Raw genomic sequence first — 14,061 nt, forward strand, 5'->3', positions numbered from 1 at the left:
TTATAATTGTTTTAGTTTTTAATTATTCTCGAGTATCCATACTACCGTGAACGTTGATCTACATACAATTAATGCACATGTATCATTCCATGCAAAATAGGACTCTTGAAAATTGATGGTTCTACGCGGACGTGTAATATGAGTTGCCGCCAGTGGCGTTCGCCATTAGTACGGCTGCCGTTCGCCGCGCCCTATCCCGTCACTGGCGGCAACTCATGTCGGGCGATGATATTTTGCTTTTTGGTTCGAAAAAACGTCGACGTTGCAAACTTTAAAGGGTGGTTTCTAAAGCCAAAAGTCTGCTCTATCGTGTGATACAGTTAGATTTTACGCCGGATCCTTATTTTTTAAGATAAACTGAAAAATATTCTCAACAATTGAGACAAAAGTGGTGTCTCTCCTTCTTTAACGATTGTTTAAACATGTTTAAATATTTATAATGTATTAATATTGGATATGGCTGTATTCAGGAAAGTCTACAGAATCTTCTGCTGCAAAGAACAATCCAATATCTTTTATAATAACATCACAATATTTGTTTAAAGTAGAAAAATGTTTTTCTTCAAAATCAAGTTTCTCAAAAACTGTGCGTCTAGGGGAAAAATTAACGACAGATTCGGAATCAGCGCAAAAAATTCTAAGAATCATCCAACAGTAATTGTTTTTCCAACGGGAACTTTTTTCCGTGTAACATTTTGTTTATTTTCTCGTTTCTTTGTTATAATAAATGGAAGCTTGTGTTATTTTGTTGTTTTTCATTCTTCAATAAGCCCCATTTTTATTTCCCATCTCAGTTTTAACTCCATAAAATTTTATACTTCTAAATTGTGAATGTTTTCTCTAAAATCCCTATCAATGCCTCCGATCGGAAACATTCTGCCACGGGTTATTTGGTGCAATTTTTAGTGAACAAGACACCAGCAAAAATTTCATGTGCAACAATCGGAAAAATATAGAAATTGACTTCTTTCCGGATTTTCGGTCAAATACTCCACTGTAGGTCGCGTCCAGGACGACCGTGGAGCAGGGTTGCCAGATGTACGGCGTACCCGACCCGCGTACCGCGTGGAGCATGCTACCGAGTGGCGCAGAAAACACCGTACACTTATACAGGCTGATTTGCTTCGGAAAGGTAGGTATACTGCTATAATGAAATAAATTTATTCGTGTATTGTTAAATAAACACAAATTAAAGTTTGAAAAATGTATATTTGCGACCTGCTAATTACAATCATCGCTTTCGCTGATAAATTCGCTTTCGCTTTCTATAATTAAATTTGCAAATTCTTGCGGTATACTTTCTTTTTTGTACATATCGCTATTAAAATTTTGTACAAAATCGTCGCTTATAATGTAATCGCTACATTGTATATTGTTATATGTATACACGAATAAATTTATTTCGTTATTGCAGTATAGCCTACCTTTAGGTAGGATAGAATACTAGCGAAAGCAATAGCAGTGATTGTAATTAGCAGGTCGCAAATATACATTTTTCAAACCTTAATGTGTGTTTATTTAACAATACACGAATAAATTTATTTCATTATAGCAGTATAGCCTACCTTTCCGAAGCAAATCAGCTTGTATAAGCGTACGGTGTTTTCTGCGCCACTCGGTAGCATGCTCCACGCGGTACGCGGCACCGGCAGTGGTAAGAGTGGGGGAAGTGAAGGTAGGCTTAACGCAGCTTGTTGGCGAGGGACGGAAACGTAAGGGGCCGCATCTGGCAAACCTGCCGTGGAGTATACAGACATTCTCCTGAAGCCAGGGCGCAGACTCCGGCGATCCATCCCTCAGGCGCGAGCGAATCGCATTGGGTCGAGCGTAACGGTGGGGGAAATGTTAAGGTAAAAGTGGGGGACGCCCCGCTTCCACGCTCCCGAGCCACCACGAAGTAAGTCAATCGTGAGTTGGATGAAGTGGCGATTAGAGCACTTGAAAATAAAGCCCGTGTCAGAAACAGTACTGCCAGTTATCGAGGGTCAATCAGGAAACAGAAATCGCTGCCGAACAGCCGCCGCCTCCCTGTTATTGTTGTTGGTAAGTGCCAGCCATGTTTCCATTTCGCGTTTGAATGATTTCGTGGTGGTTCGTTTCGTGGAGTAGCGTTTAATGAATCCGCGATCGCGTCGCGTTACGACGAAATATCTCCCTAGGATTGTGATACTGGCTAAAAAAATAATCGACACGAAATTTTAGATCGATCAAATAATGAGAAAACTTGACGCATCAAACTTGAAAATTTTTTATTTTTGGAACTTGTTTTTCGTGGTCATAATTAAAGTGACACGCATATCGATATTTTGCAACGCAATATATTTTAGTTATAGTTTAGTTCAGTCTAACTATCATAAGTAATATGTATACATATACATGTAGGATCGGGTTTGGAATGAGATGGCATTCAGCAATATGTGGGTAACAAACGCGTATTTATTTTAACGATATTTGGGATGATGAGGTTACAAGGTGATGTTTGCTCTCGCGACGATCGGACACGACTGTGATAATCACAGTGTGATTTCTAACGTTCATTCTTCGCTCGTCGCTTTGCGTTTTTCATCTATTCGCGCGTCCCGAAACAACGCTGACCGTCGCTTGCTTTAACGGAAATTACGAATTACAATATCGCTTGCGCCGGGCATCCTTCACACATATGTATAGTTATAATTAGGTACTGTGGGAACAGAAGTGGTAGGAAATACCGGCCACTCACAGGAACGAAGAATAAAACTTTAATAATGCACTTTATAAAACACAAAAATTATATAAATTGAGTTCGCGCTCGGATTGGTGAAATTCGGCTCTGTCTGAAGTTACTCTCATAATTATCTTTACGCAATCAAAGAACGTGGCGATCGTCTTTTCTCGTCGTCATTCTCCACGTCTTTTAAACGTCTTCCTCGAATCGTCCTTTTGTCACTCTTTCTCTCTCGCACGCACACTCTTTGCGCTCTTCCTCTCACTCACACGCACACTCTTCATGCTTCCTCTACCAAAACACGGCGCGGCGCTTTGTCTGTCGCGACACATCGCGATGTTTATGCATAACTTTTCGCGAAACGGCAGTTGCTTCTCAAATTCGCGATCGCACGGACCCTCTATAGTACTTTATAATTATAATTATTTAATTGTTTATTATATATTTCTGATGTCAGTTCTAAGTTATCCAAATATTTAAGCGTCGGTAATTCAAATTCCTCTTGATCTGAATCTTCTGCATCATCATCATCAATTGATATCGTATCAATTGTAGAGGATACGGACAGTTCCTCTTAAGTAGGCGGAGGGCATAGTAGAGCTAATAGTTTAGAAGGTAAATATAGTTTATCATTTAATGAATTATTAATCGGTCGACGTTGCAATGAGCTGCAAACGTTTACAGATGGTTAAAATTGCAGATTTTCACGATTTTTGGCCTCTATTTAACTGCAAGAGTATCTAGGATTCTTACATATTTCAATGCCTGACGTTATTTGCCGCATCAACCGATTTCGATGAAACTTTCACAATGCATATAATTGACACGGGTCCCATGGAAATCACCGACACAGATTTCTCTGACACGGTTTTCGCCGACAACATTTCTCCGACTCCAGATTTGTCCGACAATAGCTTTAGCCGACAACGCCTTTAACCGACAACGAATTTGATCGACAACGATTTTGTATTAGTATTGGATATCACTGGATTTGGGAAAGTCTATAGAATCTTTTGCTGTAAAGAACAATTCAATACCTTTTATAATAACATCACAATATTTGTTTAAAGTTGACAAATACCTTTGTTTTTCAAAGTCATGTTTCTCAAAAACTGTGCATCTGGGGAAAAAATTAAGGGCAGATTCAGAATCACCGCAAAAAATTCTATAAGAATCACCCAACAATAATTGTAGAACATGAAAAAAGATTGATTTTGTTGGACAGAGTAATTACAGTCATATTATGTGGTCTGGAAACCGCGTTTCTGAACGCTCGAATATGTCGTGCTTTAGATTTATATTTGTTGACGTATCTTGTAACCCAGATTATAGCAGCTAGATGCCAAGACACCTCTGTAGGTTCGACGGTAGGGCCCCAGTTTACTGTGTATACGCAGGTAGGCGGTCCAGGTGCGAGTTCGACGATGGTAATAATGTTGGGGCGTACGGTCGAGTTTTTATTGCTCTATGACACGGTGACTTCGTGGATTTTTTCTGCGTTTTCTGGCGATAATCAGTGTTTTGTAAAGACACGCTGTAGTGATTTGGTTATTGAGGATTACCGGGGTTTGGAGCGAGCATTGGCACTCCCTACACAATCGCTTCTTATCTTACTGTAACGACTACGATTTTATTAGAGGGACGAAAAGACAATTTTCGAAGCTCGCGCGAGCTTTTCCTTTCTTTCGTTGTAGCAGTGGCATCAACGCGAGAACAAAAAAAACCGTTGCCGGCATGGCCACTCTTGTCGAAAAAATTAATATATTCAGCAAATGTGGGGTTTGGATTTATTCACTCAATCGCTAATAACTTTGTCATTTCTGGTTGGTGTTATTTTTTGCTTTACGTATATGAAGAGAAACCGGACCTTCTTTATCGGTTTCTATTTTTCCGTGGCCACAGAATATGCTTAAAAATTTAATTCTTTTTTTAATCTGGACTATTTTCATCAATATCTTTTGAACCGCTTAAGCAATTAAAGATCTCATTATACGTATTTGCTCATAATTTCAATGTCTTTCATTTGGTACCAAGAACGACCAAATCGGATACATCTAGAAACTGTTCCAAAATCTAAAAACTGTTCCATAAAAAAAATTTTAACCTTTATTTTCGAATTTAGCGGGAGAAAATCGATGAGAAAAGTTACCTCTCATCAAATGTACATGAAATCAATTTCATTTTGTAAACTAGTGTAATTAGTAGGCCAATAAAATTTCTGTCTTGGACAATGATTACTAATGCTAATAGCCAAAAATTATTTCCATCATCGATAACGGGTCCTTATGAGCAAAAAGAATTGTTGTCATTTATAAAGGTTGTTTACCAGTCAAAGATAATGTCTATCATCGATAATAATTATTTGTAACTATTGGGTTGTGTAATAAATTCCCGCGTTTTTCGTATTTTATTTTTTTCCGCAATTTTCCCTCGACAAAAGGGACATTCTCGGCGAGAATGTTTTGCCGGTTGCTGGATGTGCTGTTCGTACAGTATTCGAACGGAAAACGACTAAACGACTAAAATGAACATCGCCTTCAACAGAATTAGTTCGTCGATTTCGTATATTTGTCAATCAATGACAATTTAATAATATAATTTTAATATAATAATAATTTTTTGGTTTTCTGGAGCCAGCTAAACTTAAAAAGCCAATATTTACTTCATTGTTGAATAACTCGAACAAAAAAAGTCGCACAATAATCAACAACCACACATTTTACACAGGAAAGATAGCCCTTCCAAATGATATTAACACGATTTATCAAAAAAAATTTTTTCTCCCCGTGTGATGTTACAAAGTTGCCAAAATTTTTGTTAACCGTCAATGTTGTCTTCATCTCGCTATAACTTTGTAAAAAACCAACATAGCAACAATTTGAAACAGAACATCTGAAACTAGAGGTTTCAGGCTTTCAAACCATTGTTTAACGATATCGATACGGCAATTTTGGCCGGAGTTATGATCGTGTAAACTAGTTGCAATTTTTCGGGTTCGCAGAGGTGATCCCTTAATTCTTTTGAGGAGTGTACATACTATGTAACAGTTTGGACTTTAGACTAGACAAAGTAATATTAACAAGCAGATATGACTCGCGCAGTTTATATTACATCAGAGTGCAAGTCACTATTCAAGAGCCTACGCTTCAAGAGCCTATACATATAATTATCGTATAAACTACAAGGCGTCAGGAGGTGACACTTAAAATTTATATGCTCTTATTCGCAATAGTTTAAAATTTTATATAAAACAAGTCTGGTGCTTATCACTCTTAACCATTTTTTTTAAAAGCCTTCTCAAAGTAGAAATTGTTAACAACATTGCAACAACATTGCAACATTTGTACATGTATTAAATAATGCTTACAAACTAATTAAATAATGATAACACGTCTGTTTTAATATTATATACATATATATATATTGTATATATAAAAAACATTTATTTAAACTTGTTCTTATATAAGGTGAAGTAAAAAGTTCTGAGCTTTATTGATAAAGCGAAAAACGTTCAGAACTTTTTACTTCGCCTAATATAATGCTGTATAATAACGAGTTCTTAGAATTTTGGATTTTGAAGGTTTGATGTGTTGTTACTTTTATTCGAAAAAGTTTTCCAAAATGTTGAACATCGAAAATTGACTTTTGGCCAGTAAAATCGTGTTTTCGGACTACTGTGCGCTCGAGAGTCCGCACACAGAAAACAAACGAACTCACGCGTCTTACGCAGGCACTTTGAATGTCTTTACGGTTTTTAATCCTTTTTTGCAGCCACTAAACTTTTAACTAAAGCTACAAAACGTTCCCTGCTTGCTACGAGCAGAACAACCACCCACATTGGACGGGGTGCTCCAAGCATGGATCGCAAAGCATCAACAAACCAACTGCACGAAAAAGATTGCTCCGTACCACGTCCAGAACAACCACTTACACCAGGGTCTGCAAGCATGGATTTCGAAGCATCACCATCGTCATCATGTCTAGTAAGCGAAGTTTTGTCTATAATTTATAAAATAATTTTTTCGCCAAATCACGATAGTCTATACTTTCTTCTATTTCTTCTTTACCAACTAGTCTAAGATGCTTTATTACCATTCCCTTAAAGGACTCTTTAGTTTGCACCGTCTCCGGCGCGCGGACATTTTGGACCCTTTAGTTTTGTGTCCGGTGGGCTGGTCGTAATTCGTGAGGCTCGCACAAAGGTCAAGCGCTGGGGATCGTGTCTAACCCCAGGGGTTCGCGGACAAACCCCAGGGGTGCCCTGAATCTTTTACTCCCCTCTACACCTCAGGAGATGCCTATGCTAGAGCCGGTCCGGTCGCCGGAGAAATTCCAAGCTCTCCGAAATTTTTCCGGCGCCGCTCCGGCGTGGCATAGGCAGAATATAACATGCTGTATTTATTTAAAAAGCTATTGACTAGAACTTGTCAGAGTTTGTCGTGTCAATAGGTGGCGAATACGTTGTTAAGGAATTTAAACGTTATAACAAAGAGTTTGATTTTTTTGAAAAGTTAGTACAATTATTAATTGATTACATGACGTGGAAAAAGATTTGTGGAAAATGCAATTGGTCGGAATTGCAGAGGAAATACTAACAGTTGTATTTAGCAATTTTTTTGGGGTGGCTCTTTATTGAAAATTTGAAGAGCACGTTGTGTGGATCTATTCCTGGCCAGCGTTTCTCTTGCAAATTATTAGAAAAACATGGAAGAGGAAAAAGTAGTACATACTGTTTTTTATACGCAACGCAACGACATATGTAATTTTTTTGTGTTTATGATATTTTGTTAGATGTAAATCCGTATATTGTACAGCGACCCTCAAGGTCATGCAAGCTCGGAAACGAAAGAAGCATTTTGAATATTTAATACCAATGTGTTTGCAAGTATTTCAAAATGCTTCTTTCGTTTCTGACCTTGCATGACCTTGATGGTTACTGCACAGTATACGAATGAATTCGACTAGACACGCGCTCTCATGTGACATAAGAAATAATAAAGCATTCTATTTAAAAAAATTGAAGGTCACCTTCATATCTAACAAAATATCATGAACACAAAAAAATTACATATGTCGTTGCGTTGTGCGTATAAAAAACAGTATGTACTACTTTTTCCTCTTTCATGTTTTTCTATATTGCCTATATTGAAAATTTAAAACATACGTTTTGTAGATCTGTGTCAATTCTGAAAATTCCTGCAAAATCAGTCGATGTTGCAATAAGCTGCAAACGTTCAAAGATGTTGAAAATTTCAATTTTTCACGAATTTTAACCGATTTCGATGAAACTTTCACAATTGACACAGACCTACAAAACGTACTTTTTAAATTTTCAATATAGGCCCACATAAAAAAATTGTAAAATGCAACTTTTAGTATTTTTTCTACAATTCTCCGATCAATTGCAATTTTTAAAAAAATTTCTTTTCCCATCCTGTAGTAAACTAATTGCTCTAGCTTCACAAAAAAGTTAAAATCGTATAGTAGAATATTTAAAAAGTCATCGTCTTTTTTTGAGCGTCCGAATATTAGTGGGAGTCGCTCTCTGTATGTAGCATTTTTACATTTATTTTCCTCCGGAGAAGTCGGGGCACCTACAGATTATTTTACAGTCAACACATGTTGCCCGAGAAAGTGCCGACTTCCAATTCAATAGTAATGAACTGTGATACACCTCTCCATAGAGAACAGCCCCGGGAACGGCACATAAACAAAGCGAGCCTATCGCTAAGTCTTGCTATCATCCCCACCACAGCCCTGCGCCTGTAGCCCCAATGTTTTGACTTTGACGTTGGACGCTACGTAGTATGTGTGGCCGCTGTAACCAATATTTCGACGACAGCCGAAAGTGCGTGTGAAACGAGGTCTGCCTCCTCCACTCTGATCCAATCGGCCGCGCGTTCGTACCTAGACACGTCCTGCCTGGGAACCTTATTCTCATTCTCGTATCAATACAATGTCACCAGTTCGGACCCATACGAGATGGCGCCTTGACAGTCCCTACAATCGCGTAGTAGTGGGCGGTAGCGGTTTATTATATCTGAACCCACTGCGCTGTTCCCCCCCATCGCTCGTACTTACGGGGCAGTGTATTGGACTACTTGTTGGACATACACAAATTGAAAATATTTTTCACTACGTCGAAGGTGTAATGTCTAAAGAATATTCAGCAATTTTATTCACCCGAAACAACAAACAATTCAAACCTAACAGCTGTTTGTAGTTACTGGAGTATTTCACATCTCATGTATATCGTATGAAATTTTTACATGATGCGTACAGTTGCAAAGTATCGTAGTGGGCGAAATGACACTATTGGTTTCCCTAAAATGAACATTTTATTATTTTCCGGTGTATCCGAAATAATTTTTGATATCATGTGTGTATTAGGTTGGAAGGAAAGAGTTATGGCGCATTTTAAATAAGCAAGTAATTTTACTTGTATATTGAAAACACATGTTGCTAATTAGTCATTGAGATACGGGAATTGACAGGTTACCTGAATGTTGACAACAAGTTGTTACGATTGCGGAACAGCAATGGGCTAAGACCTACGATATTAAATCGTTACCGCCCACTACTACGCGATTATAGGGGGTGGCAAGACGCTATCTCGCATGGGTCCGAACTGGCGACATTGCATTGATGCGAGCCTGAGAAGAAGGTTTCCAGGCAGGACACGGTGACGGGTCTAAGTAGGTACGAGTGCGCGCGGCCGATTGGATCAGAGTGGAGGAGGCAGGTCTCGTTTCACACGCATTTTCGGCTGTTGTCGAAATATTGGCTACAGCGGCCACACATACTATGTAACGTGCGACTATACAATATGTATGTATGTATACGGCGTATTCCTGGAAGAATGGAAGGCCGCCAAAGTAATTTCTATAGCTAAAAAAGGCAAAGATCCTACAAACCCAAACAGTTAACGCCCAATCAGCTTACTCCCGAACATAGGAAAAGTATCATTAACCAACATAGTTAGGATATATTATATTATATGATCTCATTAGTAGTGTAACCAAAAACAAGCAGACATCTGCACACCTTATTCTATATTCTTGTTCTTTTTCTTCTTTTTCTCCTCGCTCTGTAAATAGGCTCATTGCATCACTATCTCACCTGTAAATAGCATCATATCATTATCTCACCCATATCTCACTTGTAAATATACATACACACATATAGAGTGCTTATATAATTTGCAGCATCCAAAATATGTGGATAGCAAGTTCAAGGCGATCATCTGGAGGGAGATCGCGGATGAATTGGGTCTGCCAGGTCAGTATTCACTATATTTTATTAACAACTTCGTTTATACATTTCTGATGGTCATTCCACACGGAGTCGGAGTAGGGTAAACTGTACAATGATTGGCACTCTAAGTCAAAATCGTAGTAAAAATCTTTTTATCTCTTTTTGAAATGTTTAAACGAGCTTAACTTGCTATTATTGCAGTAATCTCGGGTTTACTGTACTGGGTCGTCCGCGGGCGAGAGATTTGTACAAATGTAACTTTAATGAAGAATTATTTCTTACAAAACAAAGCAAGTTACATCAGATGTTCGAACTGCGACCCACCTCCTGCGATACAGAGCTCCGCTCTTTGTATTAGACTTTTCGTTGTCGCCATAATTAGGGCGTACCTTCAACAAAACGGGTGTCCTGCCCACAATGCTATTATAATTAGGGGATATCTTAATAACAAGTTTAGAAATCGTTGGATAAGAACGTATGGTCCAATTCGTTGGCCACACCACACAGTGCGGTATTGGACCTGAAAAGCTAGCCAAAAATCAATATTGTAAATATTTACATAGAATGTTGTAATTACGCCCCAATATAGATAAATAAACATGCCATTACGTGGTGCACTCCTTCTTTTTGTTTATCCAAACAGTCACCCGTGTCTCCAATTAAAACATAGCACTTGTTCGATACACACGCCTTTGATCGTAGCATTCCATTCATACGCATCTCTTTCTTGTTATAATTTTTATGTTGAAAGTGATGTTTGTGACGAAATTTGGAATAGATGTTGTTACAAGAAGGTATCTACATCATATTAAGCATATCTGTGTCAATGTTAAAATTTTTTTATACGTATTTTTACCGATTTCCAATCCTGGTTAAGAGCTCTTAGATTTTCATGACGGTTTTTTGCATAAATTAGTGTTTTTAAACATATGCAACTCATCGCAACGGCATAAAAGTTATGTGGTGTTAAACTACAGGATATCTAGAATTAGTATACCGCAAAAAAGTTTTCACATTAAAAAAAAATAAAACTCCAAATATAGCCTCCCTTTTTATTACCATGGTTTTAGTAACTCGCTTTCTTGTGTCTGTTCGGTACAAATTTTGCTATATTTTGTTATATACATAAAATGTATTTATGATTTTCAGATTTTAGAAAATCTTTCTTTTTTTTTTACTTGAAGCTCTTCAGACCTTGTAGTAGGTCCATTTCGCTTCTTTTAGAAAATCTGATTCCAAATTAGGAACAATGATTAAATTAATAATAATAATAATAATAGTAATTATTATTATTATTTAACAATTATTTTATTTTCTTAATAAATTTTCTTAAGCGAGTTACTAAAACCATGGTAATGAAAAGGGGCTATATTTGGAGCTTTATTTTTTTTTAATGTGAAAACTTTTTTGCGGTATACTAATTCTAGATATCCTGTAGTTTAACACCACATAACTTTTATGCCGTTGCGATGAGTTGCATATGTTTAAAAACACTAATTTATGCAAAAAAACCGTCATGAAAATCTAAGAGCTCTTAACCGGGATTGGAAATCGGTAAAAATACGTATAAAAAAATTTTAACATTGACACAGATATGCTTAATATAATGTAGATACCTTCTTGTAACAACATGTATTCCAAATTTCGTCACAAACATCACTTTCAACATAAAAATTATAACAAGAAAGAGATGCGTATGAATGGAATGCTACGATCAAAGGCGTGTGTATCGAACAAGTGCTATGTTTTAATTGGAGACACGGGTGACTGTTTGGATAAACAAAAAAAAAGGAGTGCACCACGTAATGGCATGTTTATTTATCTATATTGGGGCGTAATTACAACATTCTATGTAAATATTTACAATATTGATTTTTGGCCAGCTTTTCAGGTCCAATACCGCACTGTGCACCGTTCTCCGGATCTGTCTCGGATTTTTATCTTTGGGGATATCTGCAAATCGTTGTATACGACACAAAAGTCAATAATGTTCAAGAACTTCGGAATCGCATAACAACTGCATTGTAATAACATAAACCGAGACGCCTTATAATAATTATGGTGACAACGAAAAGTCTGATACAAAGAGCGGAGCTCTGTATCGTAGAAGGTGGATCGCATTTCGAACATCTAATGTAACTTGCTTTGTTTTGCAAGAAATAATTTTTTCATTTTTCATTAAAGTTACGTTTGCACAAAATTTTCGAGTCTGAGGTCATTTCAAGGTCATAGTATAATACACTGTTGAATTCGTCTCGACGTCAGCAACAATCTCAACAACAATCTTACGATGTCAAAAACATGTGGTGCCACTTAAAAAACTCAAGGTGACCTTTACTTTTCTACGTAAAAAGCATTTTTTTAGATTTCAGAATATGCGAACATCTACCTCGCCTAGTACTGACAAACCTTTGTCTAAAACATTTTTTAATTGCATTATCGGAAAGTCCTAAAAAATGGTGACATAGCTCAATTGGGGGGGGGGGCTGGATAGAAACGTTTACATTACTGCTAGCCGCGGCTCCTATTTTGAATATGCGGACACTCTTTAAAAAGCGACAATATTTGTAATGTCCGACTCTGCGAAGTGGATATTTTTGGCGAAGCTGGAACTTAGAATCCAGAAGTTAAGTAGTAAAAAATGTTCATAAAAACACTTGCAATTGGTCGGAACCGCAAAGAAAATTCAAACTGATCTACAAAATGTAATATTCTAATGTGCAATGGGGCCCAAATCATCTTTTGAAGAGTGTCCGAATATTAAATACAGTCTAATAGAGCCCAATACGCCACGTGCACGTAGGGTAGACCTTAATTTCCAACAACAACAATTCAATAACAATAACAGATGATTAATTAAAAAATTTTTCCGTTTGCAGCTAACAGTTCTGAAGAATGTAAACGGCGGTGGCAGAACATCAGAAGTTGCTATAGAAAGCATCGAGGACGCACCCAAACGCGAAGCGGGCAGGCGGCAGGCACCGTCAAACCTCATAAATTCGGCAACACCCTGGATTTTTTAGATCCATGTTTTCAAGAGAGGAGAATGAAATCTAGTGCCGAGGAATGCTCACAGGAAGCCTCCACTGACGACAATTCAAGTGCACCCACCCCAAAGACGGACACTGTGTTTGAGGAAACTGACGAGGATGTGGAATGTCAACCACCACCCAAAAGAAGCAGAATAGAGGAGACAAAACAAGCAGGGTTAATAGACTGCATAAGCAGATGTACCGGGCTGATCGAAAGAACAGTCAGCAGCGGCGAAACCGAGAACTCGGTAAGAGCCAGAATGCTCCTGTTTTTTAAGAGCATGGCGCTGGAGGTTTGTCAGTTTGACGTGAGGCGTCAAAACATCGTCAAATCTGCACTCTTGGCAAAAGTGTCCGAACTACAGGAGGAAATCTACAACGAAACACTTGCCAACAGTGAGTATAATTTTATATTTATAATAAATAGTTGTTTTACTAATGATTAAAAGAATCACTAAATTTATATTAATATTTTCGTTTTAGATGCCAACACACCAAGCAGTGACGAAACAGGGGTATAAAGCGCCTGTGCAAAATTAATTAAAAATTTTAATATATTAAATAAATACGACAATATATTAAATACTGTAAATTAATTTCATCCTTTTGCAACTCCATATCACCCGTCTGCAAATTACTTTCTCCCTTCTGCAAATCAAATTCAACCTTTTACAAATAAAGTATTTTTAAGCAAGTCTTTTTTAAGTCTTCTAAAGGCTTCGCCGCTCGAAGTTATACAGGGTGGTCTACACAACTTGCACACCTATAATAACTTCGAAAGTACGCGTTGAACGAAAAAGTTTTGTATACAGAAGTAGCATGGCCTGAAGGGATACATTGTGCAGTATATTAATTTTTTTTACAGGCGGACGCGTAAAGGACATATGAAAGTCAACTTAATTTTTTCAAATGGAATGATGTACTTTTTAATACATCAATCGATGCAGCTGGACATTCGTTATAAAAAAGTACTAACCTATGTATGGCGAAAAGTTAGCAGTTCGGGAGATATTTCAATTTAAATAACTCTAAAATACCATTACTGTCGTGCTAAGATGTTACACAAGTAAG

The 14,061-nt window shown here is 37.5% G+C and overlaps 1 protein-coding gene across 1 annotated transcript; it reads left to right on the forward strand.

Moving 5' to 3' along the window:
• The first annotated feature begins 1,922 nt into the window (after positions 1 to 1,922).
• On the forward strand, positions 1,923 to 13,645 carry LOC143210566 (uncharacterized). Its single transcript, XM_076427520.1, has 5 exons — positions 1,923 to 2,043; positions 6,476 to 6,687; positions 9,910 to 9,982; positions 12,838 to 13,386; positions 13,474 to 13,645. Exons 2-5 carry the CDS (start codon positions 6,562 to 6,564, stop codon positions 13,509 to 13,511), a joined length of 786 nt encoding a protein of 261 aa, XP_076283635.1. The 5' UTR covers positions 1,923 to 2,043; positions 6,476 to 6,561; the 3' UTR covers positions 13,512 to 13,645.
• The last annotated feature ends 416 nt before the right edge of the window (positions 13,646 to 14,061 follow it).

Source organism: Lasioglossum baleicum, chromosome 7 (assembly GCF_051020765.1).
Source record: "Lasioglossum baleicum chromosome 7, iyLasBale1, whole genome shotgun sequence".
Lineage (NCBI taxonomy): Eukaryota > Metazoa > Arthropoda > Insecta > Hymenoptera > Halictidae > Lasioglossum > Lasioglossum baleicum.